Source organism: Rhopilema esculentum, chromosome 21, assembly GCF_057945365.1.
Source record: "Rhopilema esculentum isolate cy_ngs chromosome 21, ASM5794536v1, whole genome shotgun sequence".
In the NCBI taxonomy this organism is placed as follows: Eukaryota; Metazoa; Cnidaria; class Scyphozoa; order Rhizostomeae; family Rhizostomatidae; genus Rhopilema; species Rhopilema esculentum.
Genome location: NC_142835.1, coordinates 2,102,318 through 2,128,969, shown reverse-complemented (window position 1 = coordinate 2,128,969; position 26,652 = coordinate 2,102,318). Strand labels below are relative to the sequence as shown.

The 26,652-nt window shown below is 35.8% G+C and overlaps 1 protein-coding gene across 1 annotated transcript in view; it reads right to left on the bottom strand.

Annotated features, from left to right (window-relative positions):
* Positions 1-26,652, bottom strand: part of LOC135684147 (UDP-glucose:glycoprotein glucosyltransferase 1) — a 69,580-nt gene that overhangs the window by 24,539 nt on the left and 18,389 nt on the right. Inside the window, exons 10-31 of the mRNA XM_065199562.2 lie at positions 23,473-23,533; positions 23,046-23,134; positions 22,040-22,103; positions 21,629-21,715; positions 20,930-20,989; positions 19,864-19,923; positions 17,358-17,443; positions 16,934-17,069; positions 16,604-16,732; positions 16,339-16,422; positions 15,828-15,902; positions 14,109-14,235; positions 13,562-13,660; positions 10,769-10,848; positions 8,532-8,756; positions 7,239-7,385; positions 6,531-6,632; positions 6,154-6,200; positions 5,152-5,247; positions 3,900-3,976; positions 2,881-2,909; positions 2,213-2,292 (exon numbers count right to left, since the gene is read on the bottom strand). Coding sequence (XP_065055634.2) covers positions 2,213-2,292; positions 2,881-2,909; positions 3,900-3,976; positions 5,152-5,247; positions 6,154-6,200; positions 6,531-6,632; positions 7,239-7,385; positions 8,532-8,756; positions 10,769-10,848; positions 13,562-13,660; positions 14,109-14,235; positions 15,828-15,902; positions 16,339-16,422; positions 16,604-16,732; positions 16,934-17,069; positions 17,358-17,443; positions 19,864-19,923; positions 20,930-20,989; positions 21,629-21,715; positions 22,040-22,103; positions 23,046-23,134; positions 23,473-23,533 — 2,040 coding nt within the window. The remainder of the gene's footprint in view (positions 1-2,212; positions 2,293-2,880; positions 2,910-3,899; positions 3,977-5,151; positions 5,248-6,153; positions 6,201-6,530; positions 6,633-7,238; positions 7,386-8,531; positions 8,757-10,768; positions 10,849-13,561; positions 13,661-14,108; positions 14,236-15,827; positions 15,903-16,338; positions 16,423-16,603; positions 16,733-16,933; positions 17,070-17,357; positions 17,444-19,863; positions 19,924-20,929; positions 20,990-21,628; positions 21,716-22,039; positions 22,104-23,045; positions 23,135-23,472; positions 23,534-26,652) is intronic.

Sequence of the window (26,652 nt, the reverse complement as noted above, 5' to 3'; positions counted from 1 at the left end):
ATTAGGAAAAAACAAGAATTTGACAATTTCTTTAAAATCGAGCAATATGATCAACAATTGTCTTTGTGCAGCTGTGAAAACTCTGCCATAACGTTTTTGCTAGAAGCATTTTTGGCATGTAAAGTTATATATGGGACCCTAACTGCTAGAATAAACCTTTCCCCTAATTACGTCATGCCGCAATGCATTCTGGTACTTGTAGTTAAACCCGCGAACTTTTTTTTGTTTACGTTTTGTGCGGCGATCGTACGAAGTTATGTTATTATTCGACGCTCTTTGCTCAAATAGTCAAACAAATAATGGAAAATACGGCAGAATGTACCGAACAGCACATCCCTAGTTTTTCTCAAAGCTCTTGCTTTGGAAATGATGTCGCAGAAAGTCTTTCTAGTGTTGCGGTTAGGCCAAAATAGGAGAGCTAGCAGTTCACTTTCGACGGACAAGAACAGGATATGGGCCTTTAAAGATATATAGTTGACAGGAAAGGTTAGACTAAGTCTTTTAGGGTTATACCAAACTTCTGTGAAAAAGTGAACAGCTCAATGGAAGACTCCTCGATAATTCTCTAACAATATTAAGGATATTTGTGAAACCCATTATTCCGTGGAGGAAACTGTTTTTTCTTGTGAAGGTTAAGGCTTCCAAAAATGAAGGGGTTGTATCTAAGCTAACAATATTTAGCAAATCTTTTTTAAATCAAAGCCTTTATCAGGTTTGATGGGATCTTAGTCATCAAGCAGTGTATAACTTTACAGTCAGATGTAGCATAATCTTGTAAATTGGTTTAAACTTTCAAAACCAATCCCAACAGTGGATAACCCTTGTAAATGGCTTTAAAGCAAGCTGTAGTACAACTGCTGGTTCAAAATTCTTTTTGAAAACAGTTTTCGTGCATCCAAATTTGAACATTTGTCCATTTTTTGCCACATAATGTCACAACCGTAACTGGCACCTCATTGTTCCCTTCGAAATCACTACATAATACTATAAGCATTATCACCTTGGTCACATATCTTTTACTTTTCCGTTCGTTTGGCCTAGGCCTTACCATATCGCTGCTCGCTGTCAATCGCAATCAATCGTAATCAAAATTCCCAGGGTCGGCTCCATTCTTTTCTTTGATGTTTTTGTCACATCATTAACCGCTGTCTGACAAAATCATTTCTAAACATTCTTCATGGAGCATACATGGATTAATAGTTCAAACACTATTTTGTTTCTTGAATGATAAAACTAAGAGGCTCTAATTGTTTTGAAATTGATTAGGAAAAAATTATACACTAAATTGGTGACTCATAGCAACAAGGCATAATTTCAAGGTGGTTGATAGATGGGCAAGAAAGGTCCAGCGGAAATTCAATGTTTGTGTGGAAAAGTGACATGTAAACTTTGAATACCTAAAGCCATTTCTGAGTGTGGATAACTCTACATTAAAGAGCAAGTTGCAGCTAAATATTGTTTCCTGATCCGTATTAATGAATTCTGCAGGCAGAGGTTTCAATTTGTCGCCGTGTTTCGCTCTAATGAACTAAAATCAAATCCACGGCGTCGAATCCACGGCGTCGAATCCATACATAGCGTACATAGCGTATCACTATCTACACCTCTTTTTGTGGAATCAACACTAATGATTGACGTCATTCGGACTATATTAGCATTAGTACAAAACAAGATAATATTCACGTTCTTCGCATGGACACGTAGGAAAAAAAATAAGCTACAAAAAATCTAACATCTTAATCATCACGACGTACGTCAACTCATCAAGAAAACGATTGGGGACTGCATTCATAATTGCCCTTTTGATAAATATGAACATCTGGCTAATAAGCGCGGCTCTTAGTTGATCAAAAGGACATTTGCGTTAATCAAAAAGCGTACAAGGGCTTAAAATGTTTCGCAGACTCTTGATCAATATACAACAGCTGGTCCAACAAGAAAGATATTTGACACATATTGCATGTATATAAATACGTAAAATAGATACAAGTTTCTTCAGCAGAAAAAAGGAGGGTGAATCTCTAAAAGGTTGTTTTCAAAAGTTAAAGAAAAACGCATGGTGACAACTGATCTACAATGACCATTTCCCCCGGCTTTCATGGCAATGCTATTAGATATGGACTAGATATATCATGAACTAGCAATGGAATTGGGCTGCATAATTTACGCTAAAATTTTCAAGGCTAATTATTGCATGTAGGAATTTGAATACCTTTTCAATGGCATCTCCGATAACTTTTCTTTGCAGTTGAAGAAAACATTAAGGTTCACATTGGTGATATTGACAAGGACCTAAGAAACAAAAAAAGTTGTAACCTACAGTCTAAACTACATCGAAGAGACAGGATAGTCATGGAGGGAAACTGCTTGAGGACAATAGGAAAAAAGAAATTGATGATTGGTACAAAGAAATTTATGAAAGGTCCATATTTTTTTGCCTGACAAATGTCTTGTAAAAGTACAAGTAGTAAGTTAAAGGGGCCTAAAACGAAATTTGACACATACCGTCCAAGAAACCCACACAACTACAGGTACGATCAAGGTATTAGAACATCTTTAACCAATTATCTGGTTGATTCCTGGCAAATACACCTTTTCAAAATGTCCCATATGAGTACTAAATTTATGACCCTTTCTCAGAAAACATTCGAACTCGCATGATACGTAAGATCTTAAAAAACTGCACCCACCTGTTTTTGATCTTTTATAGGAAATCAGGGTAAAGGGAGTGCAGCGATTTCTTTACAAATGCACAAATTAATTAAATAGTTTTTGTTTCTTGACGCAATAGATGCTTTATGTATGATTTGCACACAATTGCAAAAGCACCACGCTACAAAAGTCCAAGTTTCTAAAAACACCAACATAAAACTGGCTTACCATGAGTATAGGGACAATCTTCTGCGCGTCTACAAGAAAGAAATCAGAAGTTAACAAAATAAACAAAGCAAATCGGGTAGCCATTATATTATACTATAAAACACTGAAAAAAACTCGGACTTTTCGCAGGTTTTATAGTATCTGGTTTTGAAAGTGTAGTTTGCAAAAAGTCTAATATTTATCATTCTAAGAAACGTGTTACAATATACTATATAATATTTCATTTGAGATTAATAGCATAAATTACAAATGTATAAACCAAATTGAATAAAATGTAAGAATATGAAGTATGAAAAATATAACATCATATGAAATATTGTGATAAATATCATAAAACATATAATCAACTTTCATAAACTCATATATAAAAATTTTCTATGATATAATGAATTATTATAAAATATAACAAAGCAACGAGTTTGAAATATAATTCATACAATATAATATAATATAATATAATATAATATAATATAATATAATATAATATAATATAATATAATATAATATAATATAATATAATATAATATAATATAATATAATATAATATAATATAATATAATATAATATAATATAATATAATATAATATAATGTAATATAATATGATATGATATGATATGATATGATATGATATGATATGATATGATATAATATAATATAATATAATATAATATGATATAATATGATATAATATAATATAATATAATAAAATATAATATAACATAACATAACATAATATAATATAATATAATATAATATAATATAATGATATGTTATATTATAATACAATATATTAAGATAATATACTTAAAAACAATCAATAAAGTACTATACAATACATACTGTATCATACCATGTAACATTTGCTATATCTTATAATATTGCATTGCATCAAGCATATATATAACCAGAAATTAATAAAACGACTTCGGAATGAGAGGTTGATGCAGACCGTGAACAAAACTCAGGCAGCGATTAAACCAGTGGACAACGGACAACGACAGATACTAGCTTGCCCTACCTGTACTGAGTGGATCAAGAACTGCAACAACGTCATAGCTTATTTTGTCCTCTCTTACTGGTGCAATGCTAATCACACTGCAATTAAAAACATGAATTTAACACATGACGTTTGCGACAAATTAGTTCGAGAATGGTCATAGCCAAAATAAATATTAACTTCAATACTTGATAAATCTCTACAATACTTGTGTTAAACGAAAAAATTGACCAGGCCTGTGTCTGTTGATTTTCCCGCCATACTACACCGGTCGCCTTTGTGATAAATGAATATTCAGTAAAAAACGCTTCTTGATTTAGACCCTTAATGTGTTCCTACAAATAATTTACAACATTGCTACAAATAAAGCCTCCATTCCCATACGACCGTCTGTAATGATACAGAAAACCAATCTTAAATTTGACTGCAGCAACATGCTTATACTTACACACGAAATAAAAAAGATCACATTTTATCACATTGGACCCCATTTAAACAGAAAAAAGGCGAATACTTGAGAAAAGTCGCCCTTACATGCATAATGAAGCCATATTATTTAATACGGAGAAACGCGCCTACAATCCCTGGTGGTCGACCTTTTACAAGCAAATGTCGATAGTACCAGTGACATCACTGTCACGTGACTATATACGTCAATGTCGCGCCATGTTGTGAGGGTTATTGTTTTATTCATCAAATGCAAAAATCTCTCGAGTTTATCAAGTGAAATGTTAAAAATAACAGTTCACAGAACCAGATGACTGACAATTTTGCGAACATATGCAAGGACATATAATTAAAATTAGAAAGCTCTGGATAATTGCGTATGCAAGACTGAGACAGTACGAAAGCTGTATCGATATATCGGGCACTCTAGAGCAAGAAATGTTACATTTCAAAGCCATCGAACACCAATGAAAAGATGAAAAAGCATGGCTGATGATTATAAAACTATAAATAATTAATTCGCGAGACAGTTTTGTTGAAAAAAACAAGACACTTTTAAGTGAACCAACTGAATAACTTCGATCCCAAATTCCTTTCCCGGTGGTTTTACGCCAATCCTACTTCCACGATTTAGCACTTTAAAAACATCTACAAACGAGGCTTAAGACGATCACAATCAGTAGCATGAACAGAATTATCGCACACATTATCAACAGCAAATACCCAATGTTAATACTTCCTAAAGACGAACTTGTTAAAGATAACTTTATTTATTCACTGCTTACATCAATAATCATTGTGGTCTAGAAAACGTTTGACGCCTCACCTGTGCTTTAAATCGTGATACTTGAGTTTAGTTCTTCTAATTTGTTTATGAGAACTCAAAATCGCGGACACTCTCATTATCATATCCGACCTAACCCTGTAAGGCAAGTAAAAATAATAAGCCTATAGCTAGTTTTTAGATGTTTCGCTATAATCGAATAATCGAATAAAATAATCTTCATTCTTAATGATAATTTATGCTCGACACGTGAATCTGGGCCACGTTGGTCTGATATCCACCTTTCAAGAGCGTTATTAGCTGTTATATTTCCTTCAAAATTTACGCCTCTTAGCCGTCACTCAAGACCAGCGCAGGTGCAGAAGCGATTAAGCTGATTTTTAGGCTTACTTCCTATCTCATACATATGACTTCATAAGCTAAGCTTACTTCACAAGCACATGGCCCTTTTAACAGTGCACCGATGATCAAACTTTGATTCTAACTTCATGTGCATTTAATCTTTTGAGTGTGCTTTAATCCCTACGACATATTCAAAAAGTTTCATCTAGCATATCCAAACAGGGTCATCGAAAAGTGGGGGAGGGCTGTGATTCTAATATACGAAATTGACTCGGATCGTTACCCACAATAGCGCCTAAAATCTAGGGTTCAATAAAATTGCTATCAGATCGTTTACTAAACCAAAGCGTTAAGTTTGTTCTTCCCAATTTACCCCTAAACCTACTGTTTTGATCGCCACTTTAAACTTTCTTAACAAATATCAAAGTGATACTTTCCCGATTGCCATCATAATGTTTCAAGCCTGTGCATTTCCAGACAATGCCATTTCATTTACAAAAAGCAATGAAAGGCGTGAACAATGTTTTGAAATGCAATTCAACACCATTAAACATGATGTTATTCTGAAGTTCACTCTCCCGATAGGTATGGTTTTATGTCACATAATTTATGTCAATAAAGTTCTAGGACGAAACAAGGGGAAATAAAAGTAAAAATCCAATCATTTGACCGCCCGAAAAACACTAATTTTAAATGACATGCCTTTCTTGGTTCTCTCTCGGAATTTCTACAAAATCAGAGCTTGCCAGCTGCAAAAAAAACTTTACATAAGTCCAATTTTCTTAAAAAAAAATCAATTGACAGTTGGTTGTTCAAAGATACAAGCAAAACTGTAATAGCATCCAAGATTTGTTATAAGTGTACATATGAAGCAAAATAGAAATCTAAAAAAGACTCCACATCTGACGTATGTTATGAAAAACTGTTCAGCGTAAAGGTTTGTTGGCTGCAACGAAAGCAAAAGGTCTTAAGGCCGGTAAAGGATGAAAAGTCAAAATACAAAGCCAGTTGAGGAAAAAGCAAGTAACATAAAACCAAACTCGATGTAAGGTATCGTACGAAGAAAGAGGACCACTCACAGCATTATTAATCTTCGAGCTTGCCCTCTTTAACTCAAATGATTGTAACAGGTCAAAGTCGTCAGTGGAGAGAACATTTGACTCTTCAAAAGGGCCAATAACCTACGAAAAAATGAAATTTATAAATATGCAGGACAAGACAGCTCTTTTGCTTGGTTTGACAGTTTTGGAAATATCATGGTAAGATTCAGTGCAGGACACGTGACAAACTAATGTGGAGCAAAATCGGAACATCCAAAACAAAATCAGTTCTTTTTTGGCCTGAAGAGAACGTCTAGCATTTTTCTAGACCCAGGAGGAATCACGACGCCATATTCAGGACAAAACTAGAAAATATAACGACTAGCAGCATCGTCTGTGCTATATGAAAAGGGGTTCTAGGCACGAGAATTCAGTCTTTCAACCCCACTTAATAAGCAGACAAAAGATTTTCAAGCCAAAATGCACAATTGCCATGAAAGTTAACTTGCTGAGCTAGGGGAAATGAACAATGTAGGCCAACATAAAACAATTTTGAGCTGGTAATATTATTCTAATGAATAATTTAATTGCAAAGGGCCATTGCAAAATGAAAACAAGGAAGAAAACTTGCTTCTTTAATTGGCTTCTTTTTATTTTGTTTTCGAAGACAAATTTTTAGATCAAATAGTATTGATTGAGACTTTAAAGTCAATTGAATGTAAACTGTAGTTGCGCGAAGACACCTACCCTTCCATTAGACACAACGTAGGCCTGCCTGTCCGAGAACTTAATAGTCTTCTCCATAGCATTTCTATAAAATACTAGTTTGTTGTTGGTAGCGACTTTCGAATCCTCGTTTTGGAGCAGTTCAGACAGCCTCTTCTTGTTGAAGCCCTGCAATAAGCAAAATTGCTTCATTAAATACAATACATAAAAACGCCTATACGAAAATCAAGTTCCCATAACAAGACGTCGAATCAAAATAATGCCACTCTCAGCTAAGAGGACGCTAGCATAGTGAAAAAGAAGCTTGCTTTGATAAAAAAAATATCCAATATCGTCACCAAACTCATTTTGGTCCATACTATTAGTAGCCGTATTTACACGAATACACACTACCGGCGTTTATTCCAAAAATTAATTTTTAATTTGAGGTCCGGCGTTCATTAATTGACAGCACGAAATCAAATTTTATAGTTGTTATATTTTGTCTATTCTTGAAAGATAATTTATTGAAATAGTAATTGACCGATTTTTTTTCCCAATTTGAAATCTTTTCAAAATATTCAAATTTACAGCAGACCTCGAATGAAATTATTTCAAGTAAATTTTTCGGGCGTCTACTCGAGACCGGCGTCTACTCGAGACCGGCGTCTACTCGAGACCGGCGTCTACTCGAGACCGGCGTCTCCTCGAGACCGGCGTCTACTCGAGACCGGCGTCTCCTCGAGACCGACGTCTACTCGAGACCGGCGTCTACTCGAGACCGGCGTTAATTCAAGGTCTGATGTTAATTCGAGTAGATAAATACGGTAAGAGAGCTGTTACGGAGGTTGAGAATCGATACACCTGATCAATAAACTGTTGTATCTGATATCCTAAGACCAAAGTAACCCTCGTTGACAACTTCCGTTTATAGAAAAACATTATATATGAAGCATACAGATGTAATAGTATCTGCAGAAACAAAATGCTTTGAGCGTAAGTGCCAAAAATGATTAAAAAAGCAAATTTGGGAAAGGTTATCTGTAACTGCGCAATGTACGAAATTTGTGAAAATTCTCTACCGGATAAAACATTATTGTTTTTAACTAAAGAGCTGGTACAGGTGACCTAAACCTTGCCGGAACGGGGTCTGGCTTTTGAGGACAGCCGTTTGCTTTGTCCATTCATGATAGCCATTCACGACAGGCTTCAGAGTGTTTATTTCACTGAGGTTTTAGTTTGAAAGAACAGTCCATGAAGTAAGAATCTGTGTTTCCCAACCCCAATTTCAGGATTTCTATCAGAAAATATCACAATATAGTATAAAAGGCATACTTTTGCCGTATTTGCCAGTTCCATTACAGCGTCGACACCATTGGCAAGATTTTCGAAATTGTTACTCTCGTCAAGAACAGCAAGAATCAGTTTTGCCACTCCTGAAACCATGGTCTCTCTTGTTTCAATGATCGACTGGACAATGTGATTTAGAGAAACATGGCCTTGGGGTTCTTTGCCTGGGCATAAAACCAATGCGAGCCTTGTCGTCTTCGAGTCCTTTATCTGTAAAAAAGGGAGATCCATTCCAGAAGCGAAAGTCAGGTTTAATGATGAAATTATCCTGAAATAATATACATCGATTCACACTCAACGCTAGGATGACCCTCTGGGTATCCAACAAACCTCCTGTATCTACGAATCAACTGCATAGTCAGCTTAAAGATTATCGAGCACTATATTCCATAATAAACAGTAATTCCCATAATGAATCTAAAAACTGAATATAAAAATACAAGACTCTTTAGTGGCATAAAACTACTTCAACAGAAATGTGTTTATGCAGCCTTGCTTCAGCATAGATGCCGAGAGGAACGGTGGACTTTATGTAACAGGATTATAACAGCTGATTAAGTGTGCAAAAGGGTGGCATTGGTAGTTTTAAAGCAACAGGTTTTAGCCCAACTAAGCTGCAGGTAGTCAGCCCAACAAAAATAAAAAGGGTTCATCTCACATTCATGGTTTATTACAAGCTATTGCCCCTTATTTTAAATTCGAAGTCACGAACAATCTTAAAGTCATTTGGTTTCTAGTTTTGTAGTCTAAAATATGTATCACATGACATAGCCTCTTTGAAAAAAAGAGAAGAAAATTCTGATTTTTACATTTGAGCTTTTCCACACATAAGATTCTTCCAGGTGTGGTGCTAAAGGATTTAAGCTATGTTCACATTGCTCCGTATTCGTTTTTATCCGTTTTTATATCGATCCGTTTTACCTCTTCACACTACTCCGGATACATTTGAAAACAGTATGAAAACGATGAAGCTTTCACATTGCTCCGCCTTGGATAAAAAGGAAAACGCCACGAACTGGTTTACAGACCTTGCGACTGCTAATAAACTTTTCAAACAACCCATTGCCACTAATATTCCTCCAAGTAGAGTACTAACTTCGAGTGAATCAGCCATGTTAAGAAAAATTGTTCAAATTGGCGCGGTCTAAGCATTTTGCTATGTTGTTGTTGTTGCTATCTTTTTCAAAAGTATCCGTTTTCGGTGTTCACACTGCGTTTTGCGTTGTCGAAAGTCTCCGTTTTCAAAAGTCTCCGTTTTCAAAGTGCGTTTTAAAAAGTCTCCGTTTTTGCAGCGGAGCAGTGTGAACGCAAGGTGAAAACGGATACTTTTTTATCAATTTTCATTGGAATCCGGAGCAATGTGAACAGGGGCTTAGTGACATTTCCTAAATTTCTAATTAAAACACCGGGAATATATATCAATTCACGTCTATTTAGGAATGAGTGCTATTGGAAGAACGGCTCAACTTAATGTACGAAAGAATTCGCTTTTCAAATCGAATAATTCTTACCGAAGTGCTCTTAATGCCTTTTTGACACCATTCATTAAAAAAGGCATAAGTAAATCGTACAAAGCAAGTTCCAGGTAAAACGTTTTCCTAGGTATCTTTCTATGAGGCAAAATTGATTTAAAATGAGATCAAACAGGTTTTAAATTCTATTGAATTCTATCGGCAGGGTTTTTTCATCCTGACGCACTCTATTTTTAAAACTTTTGGTAAATTTTAAGTACTTTGGTTCATTGGCAGCAAAATTCATACTCTAACAATGAAAAAAATTTGCTCTCTTCGACATTTATTCCACTAAAAAAATGAAAGATATTCTGTTTGAAATGGAATATTTCTTCCGCCATTGCTTGTAATCGAATGGTTTTCTATTTAAACAATAAAATGGAGCTTATTTTTTCAGTCTGTAAATCATAAGGAAGATATGCCTGCTAAAAAGCTCATAATAAGTCATGGAATATTTCTTCCCATTGGGATATTTTCATCTTGAAAAGCTCCCATCTTTGAAGGCTTTTTACGAGTTGACCGAATATCGATTTAGCATGGGACCAAAACACATGGATTATTTAATCTTTGGCCTGTAGACCAAATTAACTGGATTCATGTAAAAAGGATTTCTAAATTTATGACAGCCAATTAAAAGCTGATAGTGTCAAAACAGCATTTTGGTACAGTCTAAAAAAACACTCACTTAAATGATAAGAAAAGAAAACTTACAATGAAATTGAGCGCTGATCTTATCAATTGCCGTCCCACGACAGTATCTGCATCTGCTACCACCCACGTGGTTACGGCACCTTGACGAAAACATCTTGCATTAAAAAACATTCTATTAGGGGCTGGTTCAAATATCGTAAAAAAGCATAGTTTACGAGACAGTCTTTATAACATCTATACCTCCTGAATGTCACAGACTAAAATTTTGAATCTCATCTGCTACCACCCACGTGGTCACGGCACCTTGACAAAAACATCTTGCATTAAAAAACATTCTATTAGGGGCTGGTTCAAATATCGTAAAAAAGCATAGTTTACGAGACAGTCGTTATAACATCTATACCTCCTGAATGTCACTGATTAAAATTGTGAAATGATAATGAAAAGTTTCACAATAATGCCTGACTGTGCAAGCATGTCAATGACAGGTAGCTTTTCCTATTGCCCCCCTCCCCCCCAAAGAGGCATCTTTTTCCTCGTTAAACTAATAGAATATTTCCCATTCTTACATTTTCTAACAGGCAAATGTTTTCTAATCAAATGCCACTTTGACTGCCATGCTGTACTTACCCCATCAATTGATTTGAGTAAAGCAACAATGCGTTATTAGACAACACGCGGGCTACTACAATTTTATTGTAAAGTAAGGAAGAAGATTATCAAATTTCGTGGAAGAAATTTTCAGCTGAATCTTCGACACAAGAGAGGAATTACCAAGCGAGCTGGAAATTTGAAGAGGGCCAGTAAATAATTTTTTGTCACAACTCGGGTACAAAAAATTAAGCTATGGCAATTGACAATTATAGATCACGACAAGCTTTCTCTAAGAATATAATCAATATGGATAGGAATATTTTCCAGCAATCGGTAAAATCTTCTCAAGTCTCACAGGAACTGACAATAGGAAGACAAGGGTGAAATGTCCGAGGGGCAGCGAGTGTCAATGCCCCTATTGCATACCAAGATTTGATCTTGTAAGTTGCCATCAAGTGTGACGAGTTGGTTTATATGCACCTGATATGCAATCTTCATTCTTGTTAGGGCACAAAGCATTTAAAAGTGCACGAGTTAAGAAATGCCCCTAGCGCAAAAGCTGGCCAACAGAAAGCATTCAATCGTTTCGGCTGAATAGAGTCTTAATGTCCTTTTCTAACGAGACAGATTGCAAATTAGATACAAAAATGTTACAATTTACTACAACTAACTGATAGGTAGGAAAAACTTGTCTGTGTGAACGGAAGGTTTTCTATGCACATTTTCTAGCTACTTATTTTACAGTCCCCCGAAGCCATTTTGTCTAAAGACCCAAGTATAAAAAGATCAATTTTTCGCACATATACTGATTCATAATTTCTTCCAAGGACATAATAAAGTTTCCAATATGAAATCTTGCATCCAGGAAACTAATAACAATGTGCACGAGGCGAATGAATCGTTGCTTTTTTATGAAAACTTTCTTTTAACGGCCGAGATAGAACAAATAATTATCAATGATGTCAAAAAGGTTTTAGTTCTCTTCCTGCTGAAGTCGAAAGGTTTAATAACTTTTTCTAACTTTCCTGTTGTTTTCATATCTTTATCAAGGGTTATCAAGGGTTTTCAAATCAGGGAAAAAGATTCATTAAATTCAAGATCATACTCCAATGAGCAGATTGGAACTTACATTAAAGCTAAGTTAACTATTTATCAATTTGCGTGAGAAATAATAAGTAGCTTCTATTTTGCTAAATGTGCAGCTGCAATTATCATCTGTCTCCTGGAAGCCTTCTTTGTAAACAACATTTAACATCACCAAAAAGTTGGTTTTTAGGAGTACGCCAGTTATAAACGTAAAATGGTTTCAAATCATTATTATTTCGATCCTACTTCGATCAAAAGCTGGGTGTATATATATATATTTACTAGCTTGGAGTTTTCGATCTATATTCTGACGTTTTATACTCCGAAGAATGCCTTAGTATGTTTCAAAACGTTTGCTTTTTTCAAAGCCGGTTTTAAATTACCTTAAGATGGGGACCCATAAAGCTATAAAATTTCATTTGATTATAAGATTATAAGTTCTTGGTAACGCAAAAATTAGAGATGGCAAGAAACAGCCAAGTTGTGGATCGAAGGAACCGACTCTTCGTATTTTTGTCTCAAGTCAAATAATTTATCTAGCGATCTTGCGTGCGTACATTAAGAAAGCGAAATTTCCAAACAACTTTTAAAACGCTCTTCTGTACTTTTTGCACTTTTCAATCATTTTATTTTTCTCTTGAAGAAAGGATAGGACTGTCACATTTACGTCAACAAAAAACGCTCATTTCATTTATCTTGCAGCTGTGAAGTTTAAGTTTTCCTTCACCAAAAATCATGCAATAGATTTTTGAGCATCTGATAAAATATTTCATCGATTTTCATACACCAAAGGCATGTATGTATGTGTACTAAGAAAATACTTTTGTACTGAATTATCTGGCTCACTCTAAATTTTTTTCACACTTCCTCACAATCCCAAGATCTTAGAGGCTTCATTAGGCAAGAAAATCTCAGTCACACAACACAACACAGTCAAAAATCTCAGTTAGTATACTACAAACCATGAAGAGAAGAAGAACGGCTGCTCACATCAGAACGTATCTCCTTCAAATTTTGAAATAGCATAAAACCTTAGCGCCATGTTGAATCCTTACGATAACACATGGTCTTTCTCTCATTGTGACAATCAAAATAACCTGGAAGATGCTATTCAAAGAAACGATCTGAGATAAAATAACTGACGAGCTAAAAATATCAAAACATTTATAATACCTCTGTCCGTTAGAAAATATTTCACATCGTTGACAACTGCATTGAAGATATCAACTACCTGAAGACCGGTAAAGTCTTCTTTGTCCTTTATGACCAAATCTGAAGATGAATGCAATAATAGGTTATAACAACATTGATTCAAAAAACCAAAACAAACAACAAAGCTGTCACTCAGTCACTATATTTTGCAAAAACGGAACGGCCAAAAACCCTAGACTATGTCATGTTTTTTGACCATTTCATATCTTAGTTCCTAGATTGAATGCTTCACAAAGAAATTCAGAGTTGTGGAATAAAAACTACATCGCTTATTGATCAGGTCTTTTAGATACTTCAATGGAAACTACAGCAGGAATAAACAGTATGTGTATACAACATAAGCAAACACAAGTTTGAATGTCTAAAGACAATCCAAGTTAAATAGCTTTAATATTTTTACAGCAACTATCGAAAGCTGAAATATATTTACTTAATACTTTGTGAAGCTTAAAACGACAAATCTGACGAAAGTGGTGCACATGTGAATAAAGGTAAATAAAAAACTGACCTTTGTCAGAAACAGATACATCCAAATATGGACCCTCAGTAGTCTGTACCATAGAGTTTAATCTCTTAACGACGTTTGGCTTCGACATTACGTAGTCGTAAATAGTTGGGTGGTTATGAATCTGTCCCTTCATGGTCGAAAAACGATAATAAGATTCATCTAGCAGTAAAACGGTAAAACGGTATCTAAGCATAAAACATAGGTATCCTGTCGCTGTGTACGAAGAATGCCGGACTCTTTTGATGCTTTGTAGGTAGTTTCATAGCATCCGCTACACCCATGGGTAGTTATACTTTATCTTTGAGTTGCTTTTTGGAATGGAAACCGTAATAAAGCTTTCAATATTAACTGATGCGATCGATGATCTTCGAACCTTTCACCTACAGCATCTGAGACCCACTACATAGTGTACTCAATTCTTCGTACACAAAAACGGTAAAATTGTTTTTTAGAAAAAACCCTTTCAAGATTGAATGGTACTTCAGTCAACAAGAATTAAGCTAGTTGCTGGCTAAAAATTAAGGTTTGTAATAAGCGGATTATCGGAATGCCTCATCTTCTATATAAAAAGTCTCAATCCTTTGACAGAGAAGCGGTAAGATAATAAATTTAGTCATCATAAACTGACATCAATGCTAAAAATGAGTTACATTTTGTGATTTGTGTTAATTATCTTTAGTCATAATTACTAATTATTAGGGAATTGAAGAACCCAGTAAATATGCTATTAAGATGAAGAGGCACCCAATCAAAGAGCGATCACTCTCTGAAAAATCTCCTTAATAAGGAGAGAGCAGAGTTGACCTTTCCAGTCCTGATTCTCTATGCATTTAGAAAGCATCTTGCATGCTGCCATACGAAAACAAAACACATGCAAAATACGGTGGTCTTTTTGCAAGCTTAACAGCCACTCAATCATTGACCGATTAATCTTCTTAACCTAGCTCATTAGCTGCCAGCTGGACTAAGCATGTTCGTCAATTGGAAACAAATAACAGAAACTTAAACCTGTGTGACGGTTACACATTTGCACATTGAAAATCTATTAAGAAACGTTCACACTGACTTGACGTAGGAAATATTAACCAACTCTAACGGCCTAACAGAGTAATTCATACGAAAGTTTCAAATAGCTAGCTTGATTATCAATAAGATTAAAACTAACGAGCAGTTATCAACTGGGCGCACTATACGCAACCAAAGCTGTGTGTGATGCCATGTGACATGTTTTCATTGCCGCGAATGACTATGCGGAACGCATGCGCGAGTGGCTAAAGATGAAATAGCCGTGCACTTAAAGAAAACCCCTGTACGATCCACAGATTCAAACAAACACAATTTTCAATGGCAACTATGCAGCTAGATAGATGAGGTACCTGCGTTAACATATTAAAGCTAGGGGCTAGGGCAAAACCATTAATTTCTCACGGCGCAAAAGAACTCCTGGTCATACATATCCAAGTTTAATCCTGTTTAGTCGTACGCTAGAAAAGTCGGACTTTCACAAAGTCGGACGTACTTTTGTCTCCCTTTGGATTTTCCTAAATAATTCAAGTAAGTCGTACCCTGGAAAAGTAGGACACTCACTAAGTCGGACCATTTCCGGCCAGTCACGATGGTCAAAATTAATGTGATTCATCTGTACATCTACATTTTAACTTGATGCTATAATACACTTCTACGAATTGAGTAGAATTGAACTGAAATCAACTGAATTACCATGTACGTAGCCTGTTGAATTTCAGGTGTCAAAGAAAGAAACTTTTCAATCAACGACTGTTCGAGGTTTTGCATCTGAAAGTGAAGAATAAAATAGCAAGAAACATCCAGACATACTTAATCGACATTCTACGCGATTGTGTTAAGCTATGCTTTTCAAAGCGGAAATGGATCAATTAATATTTGCTACAGTTCACGAAACAATAACACTTAGAGTAATGCAAGAATGAGGAAATCAATTTATCAACGTGTGATAAACCCTCCTCACCGAATAGATCTAATCATATCTAAATTCTTTAGCAATTACAAGAAATCCCATTTTCTTATTTCTGGGAACCGAGCAAGAAAATCATCCAACAACTGCGACGTCTCTGTGAAAAAGCAGACAGTTTTGCTTACCAAACTGGTTACTTTGCTCAATCATATGACAAATGAATTTATCGAAAAAAATAGAAGGTTATTGTCTCTGTAAATGGTTGTTAAGAAGTAGAAATAACGATGAAAATTATACCTCTTCCGAGTTCAGTTGATGGCCATTCACAATGATCTGAGGCAATCCCTTAAGGCCAAGTCGTTGAAACAGACGGTACGAATTCTATAGCAATAGAGGGCAAAAATTATTGCATCTCTTGATTTATAAATATCAATGATCAAAAGTAGATGCAATTTCAATTAAGGGCGATTGGTGGTGAAAAGAACTAAGATAAAAAAATAATGTACATATAGCAAATTATTGCTTAAGTAGATCAAGGGAAAACCAGGGAAAACAGGGTTACCTCTCTAAGGTCATCAAAGTCTGTTTTGGGGGACATAGCATCCTTGAGGTCGTCAGCGCCATACCATCGTTTGAAGAGGTCTGTAATGTCAGCAGCCGAAGGGGCCTTTTTTTCACTTCGACGATACACCTTGAAGATATGAGAATTCTTAAACAGTTTGCGATCGTAGAAAACTTATGAGACCTACAAGATTCGAATAAAAAAGGAAGCAATATTCGGGCATATGTTTTCAGGCATTCAGCAAAATCAAGCTAAACCAACAGCAAGTATAAATAACATTGATTTGGATTCTACAGAACACCCTGAGTTACTTCAACACACCATCATTACCTCAATTATAAAGTCGAAAGCCTGTTTAACATCCTTTTCTGATTTGATGAAGCTGAAAGCTCTCATCAATGCAACCGGGGCATTTGTCATACCATCGTCGCTTGGAGATCCTTTAGCAACAAACAGCACACCAAATCTAAAATAATTCGTACGTAAATTATGAGTATAGGGGTGAGCAGGACTTCAGTTTCTTATGATAATAAACCTTAAGTGTACCTATAAAGATTTCATTGGAATTGAAGAAATATGTCTTTGTTAAGTATCAGCTTGATCAAAATAGAAATCCAACCAGAATCAGGTCACAAAATAAAGGCCATAAGATATAATTAATCGCATTTTTAGCTCTCGTGCTGGCTCCATCGTACCAGCGCAGTTTATAGAACTTTTCTTACGTTATTTCAGATGATCATATAAAAAAACTTGCCTGGCAGGCATTGAATTAGAGACAAAATCTTGAAATTGGTGCAATTTTTTGATACCCTCTTCGTCTGCTGGATCAATGCAGAGCACCTTAAAGAAAAAAATGAAACGCTGATTTCCATGGAACGACTCTAAATAGCAAAGATGTTATTGCATTCAACTTGATACTGGCTAGTGATATAGCGCAATTGCCAGAAAATGAAAAAGTCCAACAAACGGGCCTTCAGCTGGGGCGGGATGACCGAACCGAAAAACAAATCTTTGTAAAGTTTGGATGACACAATTCAAATTTTTACACGCTTCAGTTTATACAAATATAAAAAAGTAGGAACAAACAAAGAAAACATTAGTTGACAAATGTTAAAGATTGTTCTGTAATTGATTCAAAACCAGCTCCTTATTACATTTTTAAAGGCATCTTTCGTCGTATTTTAAGCTCTTTGTACGCTAAGAGTTGACGATAAATGTAGCAAAAGATTAAGCGAAGGTCCAAGTAAGAAGACAGGATTTTGAAAGAGTAATCGACGCAGTAATTTTTTTGTAAAAGAAGAACTTCGAAGCATATGACCCAGGAATTGAGAACTTATTTGAAGAGTTCTAAAATGCAAAACCTGTGAAAATATTCTTAAATTCCATTAATCTGTTAAGAGAATGCTTAATAAAAGCGCAAAAATTATTGCTAGAACGACTGTTTTCTGGCAGAAATAAATTTCCAACTTGCTGCTTAAAGAAAAATTGCCTCGACTCAAAGTGGAAAATTGCTTCGATAAAATTATAGAAAAGAAACACCATTTTCGCTTGCCATTCTACTCCTTCAACTTGGAACTTAATTTATATGCTAACCACATTGCCGGCAACCTTCTCTAAATTGCAGAGGAAGTTTCTAAAGAGTTTTGCCAGTATGCTGTCAGTAAGTCAGCCTTATCAAGACCCCTAGAGGCTACAATGCCTCAAATCTCACTGTGCTATGAACTAGACGAATCTAACTGGGGCGCAATCAATACAAAAACAAAATCAATTTTGAGTTCAGTTTTTCATTGCAACTTCCTAACGTACGGCTACGTCACATAAAACCATGTGATTGATACAAATAAATATGAATGGCTAACTATTGATAAAAACTCAAGAAAATGTAAAAACGAGAGTCTATTTTCCTGTTTTCAATAGCGGCTGCACGAAACATTTGCGGAAGTAACTTGCATCTGACACGAATTTTGATGCAGCATAAACTGTGGCAAGGCTTTTTTATAGACCATAGTTTTTTAGAAACACAAGTTTTCCGAAGAGAGAGAGAGAGAGAAAGAGTGTTTAAATATACATCAAGCAAAATTACAGAGTATTCCCTACGACTTCCTTGTTTGCTGTTAATTTCTAGTGAAAACGCTGCTCTTGCTTATATTTTCTGCTTAATTTCATTCACGGTACTGTGTTGGCAAGAAAGCCAAACTGCTAAAAGAGACGTTCTGTGCAAGCATTCTAGATCCATATTTCGCAATTATGCTGTTATCACACCGCAGTGACATAAGAACTCTGATTGCCTCTGTTATTCTCGGTCAAATACAGCTTTCAAATACAGCTCTCAAATACAGATCTGCATTTTATTTCCAAACATCTATACCAATACAGCACAACTTGAATTGATTGTGTGACGCCAATCGATCCCTCCTTTTTCTTCAATTTAGAAATAATTTCATTTAAACTTCAAACAAAAAAGGCGACACCATGGCAAGGCTCGATTCTTAGCTTTGATCGAGCCGAGAGAGACTCCTTAAGATCTTCATAATATCAAGGACTAGAAATGGCTTCTATCAAAGCAGCTCGAATTATTTAAAATTATGAATAAAGTTTCAAAATAGAATTTAGGAAGATGTGACCGGTAACTAGTGCATTGTTGCATTAAGCTTCTTTTCATCACTTCATTAGGTCTCATGAATCGTACGGGTAGGATAACAACATTTTTTGAAGGCTGAAAAGTTTCAGCCCTCAGGCAGCCTTCTTCAGTTGACCTTCAGACCTTCTTCAGGTGGCCTTCATACCTCCTTCAGTTAAGGTGGCCTTCTGGCAACCTTCATGTGAACTTCTGGCCTCCTTCAGGTAAACCTCTACCCCCCCCCCCCCTTCAGGTGGCCCTCTGACATCCTTTGAGTCTCTTTCTGGCCTCACTTGGTCTTCTTCAAGTCTCCTCCGAGCCCTGAAGCCTCTAAACGCATGCCTGCTGGATTTGACGATGAGGTAGCCAGACAATCTGGTTATTACAGATCTTGTTGGCTAACACTTACTCGTTGACTGATCAATATTGTGATACTGTCAAAATGTCCCCGTCAAAACAGACTTCTTCTACAACGAATCTAAACAGAGAACTATTCTGCATCTGGTTCTAAAACGATCTGTGTAAACTGGTAAGATGCTAATCCTTTTAACTTAAAAATGTTGCATTATCTAAAACTCACAATATCCTTTCTACAAAAATTTCGGTCTATACTTTTTACAGTATTAAACTGATTACCTACCACGTGGAAAATATTCTTTGCAATGTAACGAAGCATCCCTGGGAATGTTGGTCGCAGTATCTGAAAATGACAAGATTGTAAAATAATACTTCTTTGATAACCTGGAAACAAAACTGATATCAAATTCTAGACAAATCGGGTATAGAGTTTTTGCCATTTCAAAGAAGGCTTGCTTTAATGAAGCTTAAAAAGTGCTTATCAAAATATTCACAGCTCTGCAAAACTGAATTCTTGAAAAACTTCGGTAGTCAATGGGTTGCACCTAAATTATAACTAATATCAAAAATATCACTAAATACTAAATAATATCAAATATTACGAATCGAAAATGCTTTCAAAAAAATTTGATCATGCTTTGTTAGTAAGGCACAAAAATCATTCTGCAGTAAGTTCTTATGGAATCCCAACAAACATATCAAGGATTAAAGGAATCCCAACAAACATATTGCCTAAAAATATATATAAATAAAAATGTAAAACGTTTTTTCCTGTTTATACAGGAAAGAAATCCAGTTCTTTCTTTTCCTAGACAACCATCGAGAAACCTCATAATTTTTCTAACTTTTTGAGCTCTTTTTTCAATTCTAAATTAAAATTGTCATCTTAAAATTTAGCGATACCAAAGGTATAACACAACGTTTATTTATTTTTCATTCCTGTAATAAAACAAACTATTAGACACGGATTTATTCAACAATTAAAACCTTCAGATTTATCCATGTATGAAACCAGTAACCCCGCAGGCAGCATTTATCAGAGTGCAAAACATGTAAAACAAATGAAAGTAAATATTTATCTCTGTATGTTGCTCGAGACACAACAGGTTTACTTTTCTTTCGACAATACGGTTACAAAAAAGGCTAGAACCTTAATTCGATCTTAAGTTAACTACATATATAAGCCTTTGGGTATTACTACATAAACATTCAGAAAACAGTCTATAAAAAGCGCCACTTCATTTTAATAAAGAAACATAGAGACAAAGATATCCTAACACCTAGGAACAGACATAATCAGACATTTTACAACAGAAGGGTGTACAAAGATTTCTGAAATTGTGACTGACCTCTTCAATATTTGATGGCCAATAATGGTATTGGGAGTCTTTTTCCAGATTATTTAACCACTACAAGAAATCAGAGAAATGAATCGAGGAAGTCGTCTGAAGTTAATGAAGCAAGGCACGTTGGGGCTTACATATGACACAAGCAAGTTGTTGAAAACATGTGTATTATGAATGTAACTATCATGTATCATGGAATCATCTTTGAAGTGTTATTTAATCAGTGAATCTAAACTGTTTGATTACTATAACTGAAAACAACCCCTTATCTGGGAGACGAACTAAGATGACGATCAAGACAAAAATGCGAGCAAGAATTGCAGTCCTGAAAGTATGCGCAGTTAGCGCGTTAAACCCGAAGTGAACTCAAAATGCATCCAAATAATGGGCTGCTTCCATTAGAAAGCTTTAATATGCATACTCAAATTACGCAATTACCTATTGTTTTTTTCCTGGTTTCATCTACTGGGTTTCTATTAAATGCACAACCCCCTCTCCTCCCCTCCCCCCTACTTTATTATTGTCAGGTAAGGTTATTTCCGCGAAATTTCGAAGCCGGTGAGGAACATAATTTCTCCAAAAACGGCCTAAGCTTATACAGATGTATTTTAAGTCACTGACAGCATCAAAGAAATAACAAATAACAAAAACTCAGCGACGACTAGTAATTTTGAGTAGAATTAAAATAAAACTTTTCCTTACTTGAACTGATTCAGATCTCGTGTCCACAGCATACCCATCATGCTGCGGTTTGACATCCAGTGTCAGTATTTCTCTTGCTTTATTGGCCTAAAAGAAGCCATTTAGAAAAAAGGTACGTCAGCCAGAACGGCACTTAAGACTGTGCGTTGCATATCGCAAATTCAAAACAAATACATATAACATATTAATACATAGCTCCAATAACTCTTTAGACTTGACAAATGCAAGATACGAATCAATCGAGCACTTTTCCATAAAATAGCATAATTTTCAACATAAAGTTTGGTCTAAGAGTTTAAATTAGCTACCTCTTTATCTAGCTTAAACTCTTTCAGTTGAATAGGACGTTTTAATGCAAATTGTGTCTCAATATCTAAACAGTTTAAGCGAAAATGAAAAGTCTCTCTCTACCTTCAGTCCTAGCTGTCCAAGTTGCTTCATCGTCACCATTTCACTTACCAGCAACTTCTCAAGGCTGCAGATAACATCAAATCAATTACCTTTGATTTTTTCAAATAGTTACAGCTGGTTTTGAAATATCAAAAGTTTGAAAGTCTCAAAAACACAGAAGTCCTTTCACGTTTTGTTTCGACGACAAATTCATTGGAGGCAAAATTCAAAGAGACTGAAATTGTTTGAATAAAACGTACAGCTGAGCACTTGAGATTATTTCTCTCAGTAAAACAATTTAAAAACCAGAGCTTGTGAATATCCATTGACAGGCATCTAATAGTTGGCTTCATAACTTAGGTTTCTAAGAAATTATCCTCATTTTAAAGTTATGCAAACTCTAAATAAAACGATATTAAAAGAGAGTCATGTATTGTGTGAATTTGTCAGTACATTCCTTTTTCAAACTCCGCCTCTTTATTGTTAAGTTTTATAATGCTTGCCTTTCTGTGCCTTAAAAGTTTGATCTTTGCTTGCAACTTAGCATAGGAAAAGTTTTAAGGAGTTCCTTTGTGCTGTTTGAAGCCCAGATATATTTTCAAGACTTTAAAGAGACCTAACTTGAAACATCCTATCTTTTATAACTGTGTCTATTCTCAATAAAATTTGCTAGCAGAGAAACCCCTGAAAGCACTCAATGCAACATGACCGCAAACTAAAAACCATAGCTCGTTCACCTCTCTGTGATACAGAGCCCAAAGTATCTTTCATAGCATCAAAACTGTGAAAATCGTTTTAAGTTTTTGAAATTCAAGAATCATGGAATTTCTACGGCAAAACCGTTCCTAAGGCCAAACATAATTCTTTAACGTTCAATACCTGCAGTCCAACATTCATGTTCAACTAACCCAGCCGATAATCTCTCCCTGTATATTCTAGGGAACAGGTTTGAAGAATGCTAACAAAACTCTTGTTTCAACAAAACTAAGGATCAAGAGGACATATCAATGATGCAGTGGTGTCTCACCTGAATCCATCAATTGAATCTACTTGAACTTGAATACCGTTTATAAATACAGCAGCTTCGCCGACGTCGATATGAGATTCTTGGAATTGCTGCGTAGAAAAGAGGCAAAGTAGAGATGGACGATTAAAGGCAGTATTGGTTTCATTAACTTCAACAATTGACCAGTGCTAACTACATTCACTTTGGGGAAGCCCTGAATACTCAACTGGCAGCAGATGAACTTGTTTCAAAATTTACAATATTAGATTCTTCCCTAGACCTTTGTTTTGAATTTCAATTAATTTCCTTAACATATTTAGCTATAAAATTCCATTATTACTATACGTCGACCACAGTGGTATTCTGAGTTTGGGCAAAAGCTGAAAAAGAAACTGCAACCCTAATTTCTTGTTAACATTGCTTGAAATAATAAGTTTTCTAATCTCACCCTTTGATTATCTTTTATTTCATTCCTGAGTTCTTCTTTCACACTTGTTTTCACAAGAGATCTACAAAAACATTTAGGAGCTATAGCAATCTAAGCATTTTAAAAATTACGAATAAAATCATAACGTTGAAAGAACTATCACCGAACAGGTTCTTAGATCAAATATAAATATATATAAATATAAAAAATTAAGTCATGGATACAATAATTTGTTTGAAAAGTCCAGTTTTATAAGAGCTAGAATAGCTGAACTCAAAAATGACAAACAGTTTTATATTTTTCCTGTAGGCAAGTCTTTGAGGTAAAAAAACAAACAAAACAAAAGCAGATTAAGTCCAAAGAAAATGGAAGCACCCAGCACTTTTTGGTCAAGGCACCAATTTTGTATCATGAATATACTAGAATTAAGCCAACCATTTATGTTTGATACCGATTTGGAATTAAAAAGAAAAGTTATAACCATCTTACTGAGTGAAAGAGATAAAACACAGTAAAGACACCTTAGATAAACTCACAAAAACAAAACTGAATCGGGATGCTGAAATTTCATGACGAGTATCTTTTTAATGAATTTATCTTACATGAAGCGACAAAAAGCAGTTGCGTCTCAACAGCATAAGCGTCAAATCTTGATTGGCTAGGAAAGGAATCACCGCCACGGGAATCGTCTTCGAACTGAACCAATAAGGTTGCGAGAAAGTCTTCGAGAAGCACGTTTTTTGGCCTCATGAACCCCCTCCCTTTAAAAAGAATCTGATCACACATACAGTGGGGGAATGGGATAAAACTTGGCTATTTTAATCCAATGACCCCGACGCACATTTCCAGAAAGAGCAAACGCGCGATCTCAAGTTTTGCGAAAGTTATGGAGGGAATTGTCAAATCTTGCGCCATCGGCCTTTTCCGTGTTATCATGGTTGAATTCTGGGATTTGACAGACGTGTTTTGCTGAGTTTATTCTACAGGGAGCTGTATTTTGACGGGAAAACTATTGCAAAGAGTTTTGAATCTGTGATGGATTGGCAACAGGTATTTTCACGTGCATCGATACTGTAAACTCTAGTCATAGAAACACAAAATGTTGCATGGGGGGTTGTAGCTGGATGAAGCAGAATGTTAATACCCACGGGGCTTTGATTACAATTTTCACATGTTTTGGTCGAAATTTAAATGGAGTGAAAACAACTAGAGTTTACTGTATCAATAATTTATAGCATAGTTTAGAGGCCTAGGCCACTTTTCTGTCTTTAGTAAAATCGATTTTCGAGTTTTTAATAATTCAAATAGGACCATTTATAAGGCCCCAGCTACAAATTTCTTGTTGAATTTGTAGGCACGATTCTCCAGCGTCCAGGTTGTCTTCTTCCACAATTTCATCATCGGTAATGTCATCATCTTCGTGCGTATTCGACGTTGGAGTTTCTTTTATGTCTGGATTGAAGATAGATTCCTTCGCTGTTGAGGCTAGGGTCTTCATGGCCTTGAGAATCTCCTCACTGCAAATTGTACATGCCCGTTTCTCTTCACCGGACAAGCATTCAGTGTGGAAGGAGTGCCCACATGTCTGGAACAATATGATGCCAGATCCTGTCTCTTGGTGTGTACAGTCGGCTAAGTCGCATTTGCTACAACGAAAATTTCGTTTAAGTTCCAGACATTTTATAAAAATTTCGTATAAGTGGAGCATATCATTTTATTGTAATTTTGAAGGCAATTTGTGGTGAACTGTTCTCATTAGTATTCTGTTTATATGCATTTTCACGTCCTCTTATTGTTCACACATAATTACCATTGTTTTAACGCATTTTAAATACTCTTTGTTGTTTCTAATTGCACTGCACATTAACTGATATCCATGGAAACAGTTTAGTTGATTTTAGTTTTGTTATGGGGTGTGATAGTTGAGTTCGTAAGGATCGAGGAATGAAATTGAGTTAGAGAAATGAAAGATTTGTTTATTGATTAAATTCTCAAGCGGTAAGTTCGTTCCATTTATTTTATGTATATAGATATCTTAAAGGGCCTCCATAATTGGTAACCACGACGTCTTCATTGCATTTGTTTACGTTGGATTTTATCCTTGCGCCATTGTTTACTTCACACACCAACATCATGTCTACTCCCGAAACTTCCTCTGAAACTCCTTCAACTTCCACTACGAACATCACTTCTGTTAGTCTCAAGCTACCTCCGTTCTGGCCTTCCGATCCTTCTATTTGGTTTGCACAAGTTGAGGCTCAGTTTCAGACACGCAATATTACATCTCAATCGACAAAATATCACCATGTCATTTCCATGCTTCCGCCAGAAGTTGCTCAAGAGATTCGCGACATATTACTTAATCCACCAACTTCTCAACAATATGACTACCTCAAGTCCGAGCTTATCAAGCGTACGTCTGTTTCGGAGCGAAAACGTCTTCATCAGTTACTAGTAGCAGAGGAACTCGGTGATCGAAAACCCACCCAACTTCTTCGCAAAATGCGACAGCTTTTAGGCAATGCAGAGCTCGAGGAGCGTATTCTTCGTCAGCTGTTTCTCGAACGTTTACCGACTAATGTTCAACCCATCTTGGTTTCCTCTGCTGATACAATTTCCCTAGATCAACTTGCCACTCTTGCTGATAAGATTTTAGACGTTACTTCATCGTCACCTTTGCTGTCCCCCCTTTCTGCCACAGCAACACCTTTAGTTTCAACAAGCGATTTACAAGAGCAAATTTCTCAGCTAACCATTGCTGTACAGGCTTTACAATCTCAAGTTTCCTCTCGTGGTCGTTCTCCTTATCGTCGCTCCAGTTTTTCATCTGGTTCTCGTCGCCCCTCTCGCAGTTCAAGTCGATCTCGCCACCCTAATTCTGAATGTTGGTACCATTGGCGTTTTGGTGTTAATGCAAGAAAATGTCAGTCACCATGTTCTTTTCGCTCATCGTCTTTGGGAAACGGTCCCACCAGCGATTAGAGGCGGCCTCTTCGTCTGGTTCCTCCGCTCACAGTCGTCTTTTCTATGTTACTGACCGAAAGACTGGTACTCGTTTTCTTGTTGATACAGGTGCTGAAGTTAGTGTCCTTCCACCTTCTTCACAACAGCGTAAATTTCCATCAAAGATCACTCTTCAAGCTGTCAATCATACACCTATTGCAACTTATGGACAAAAGTCAGTCACTTTAGATCTTGGTT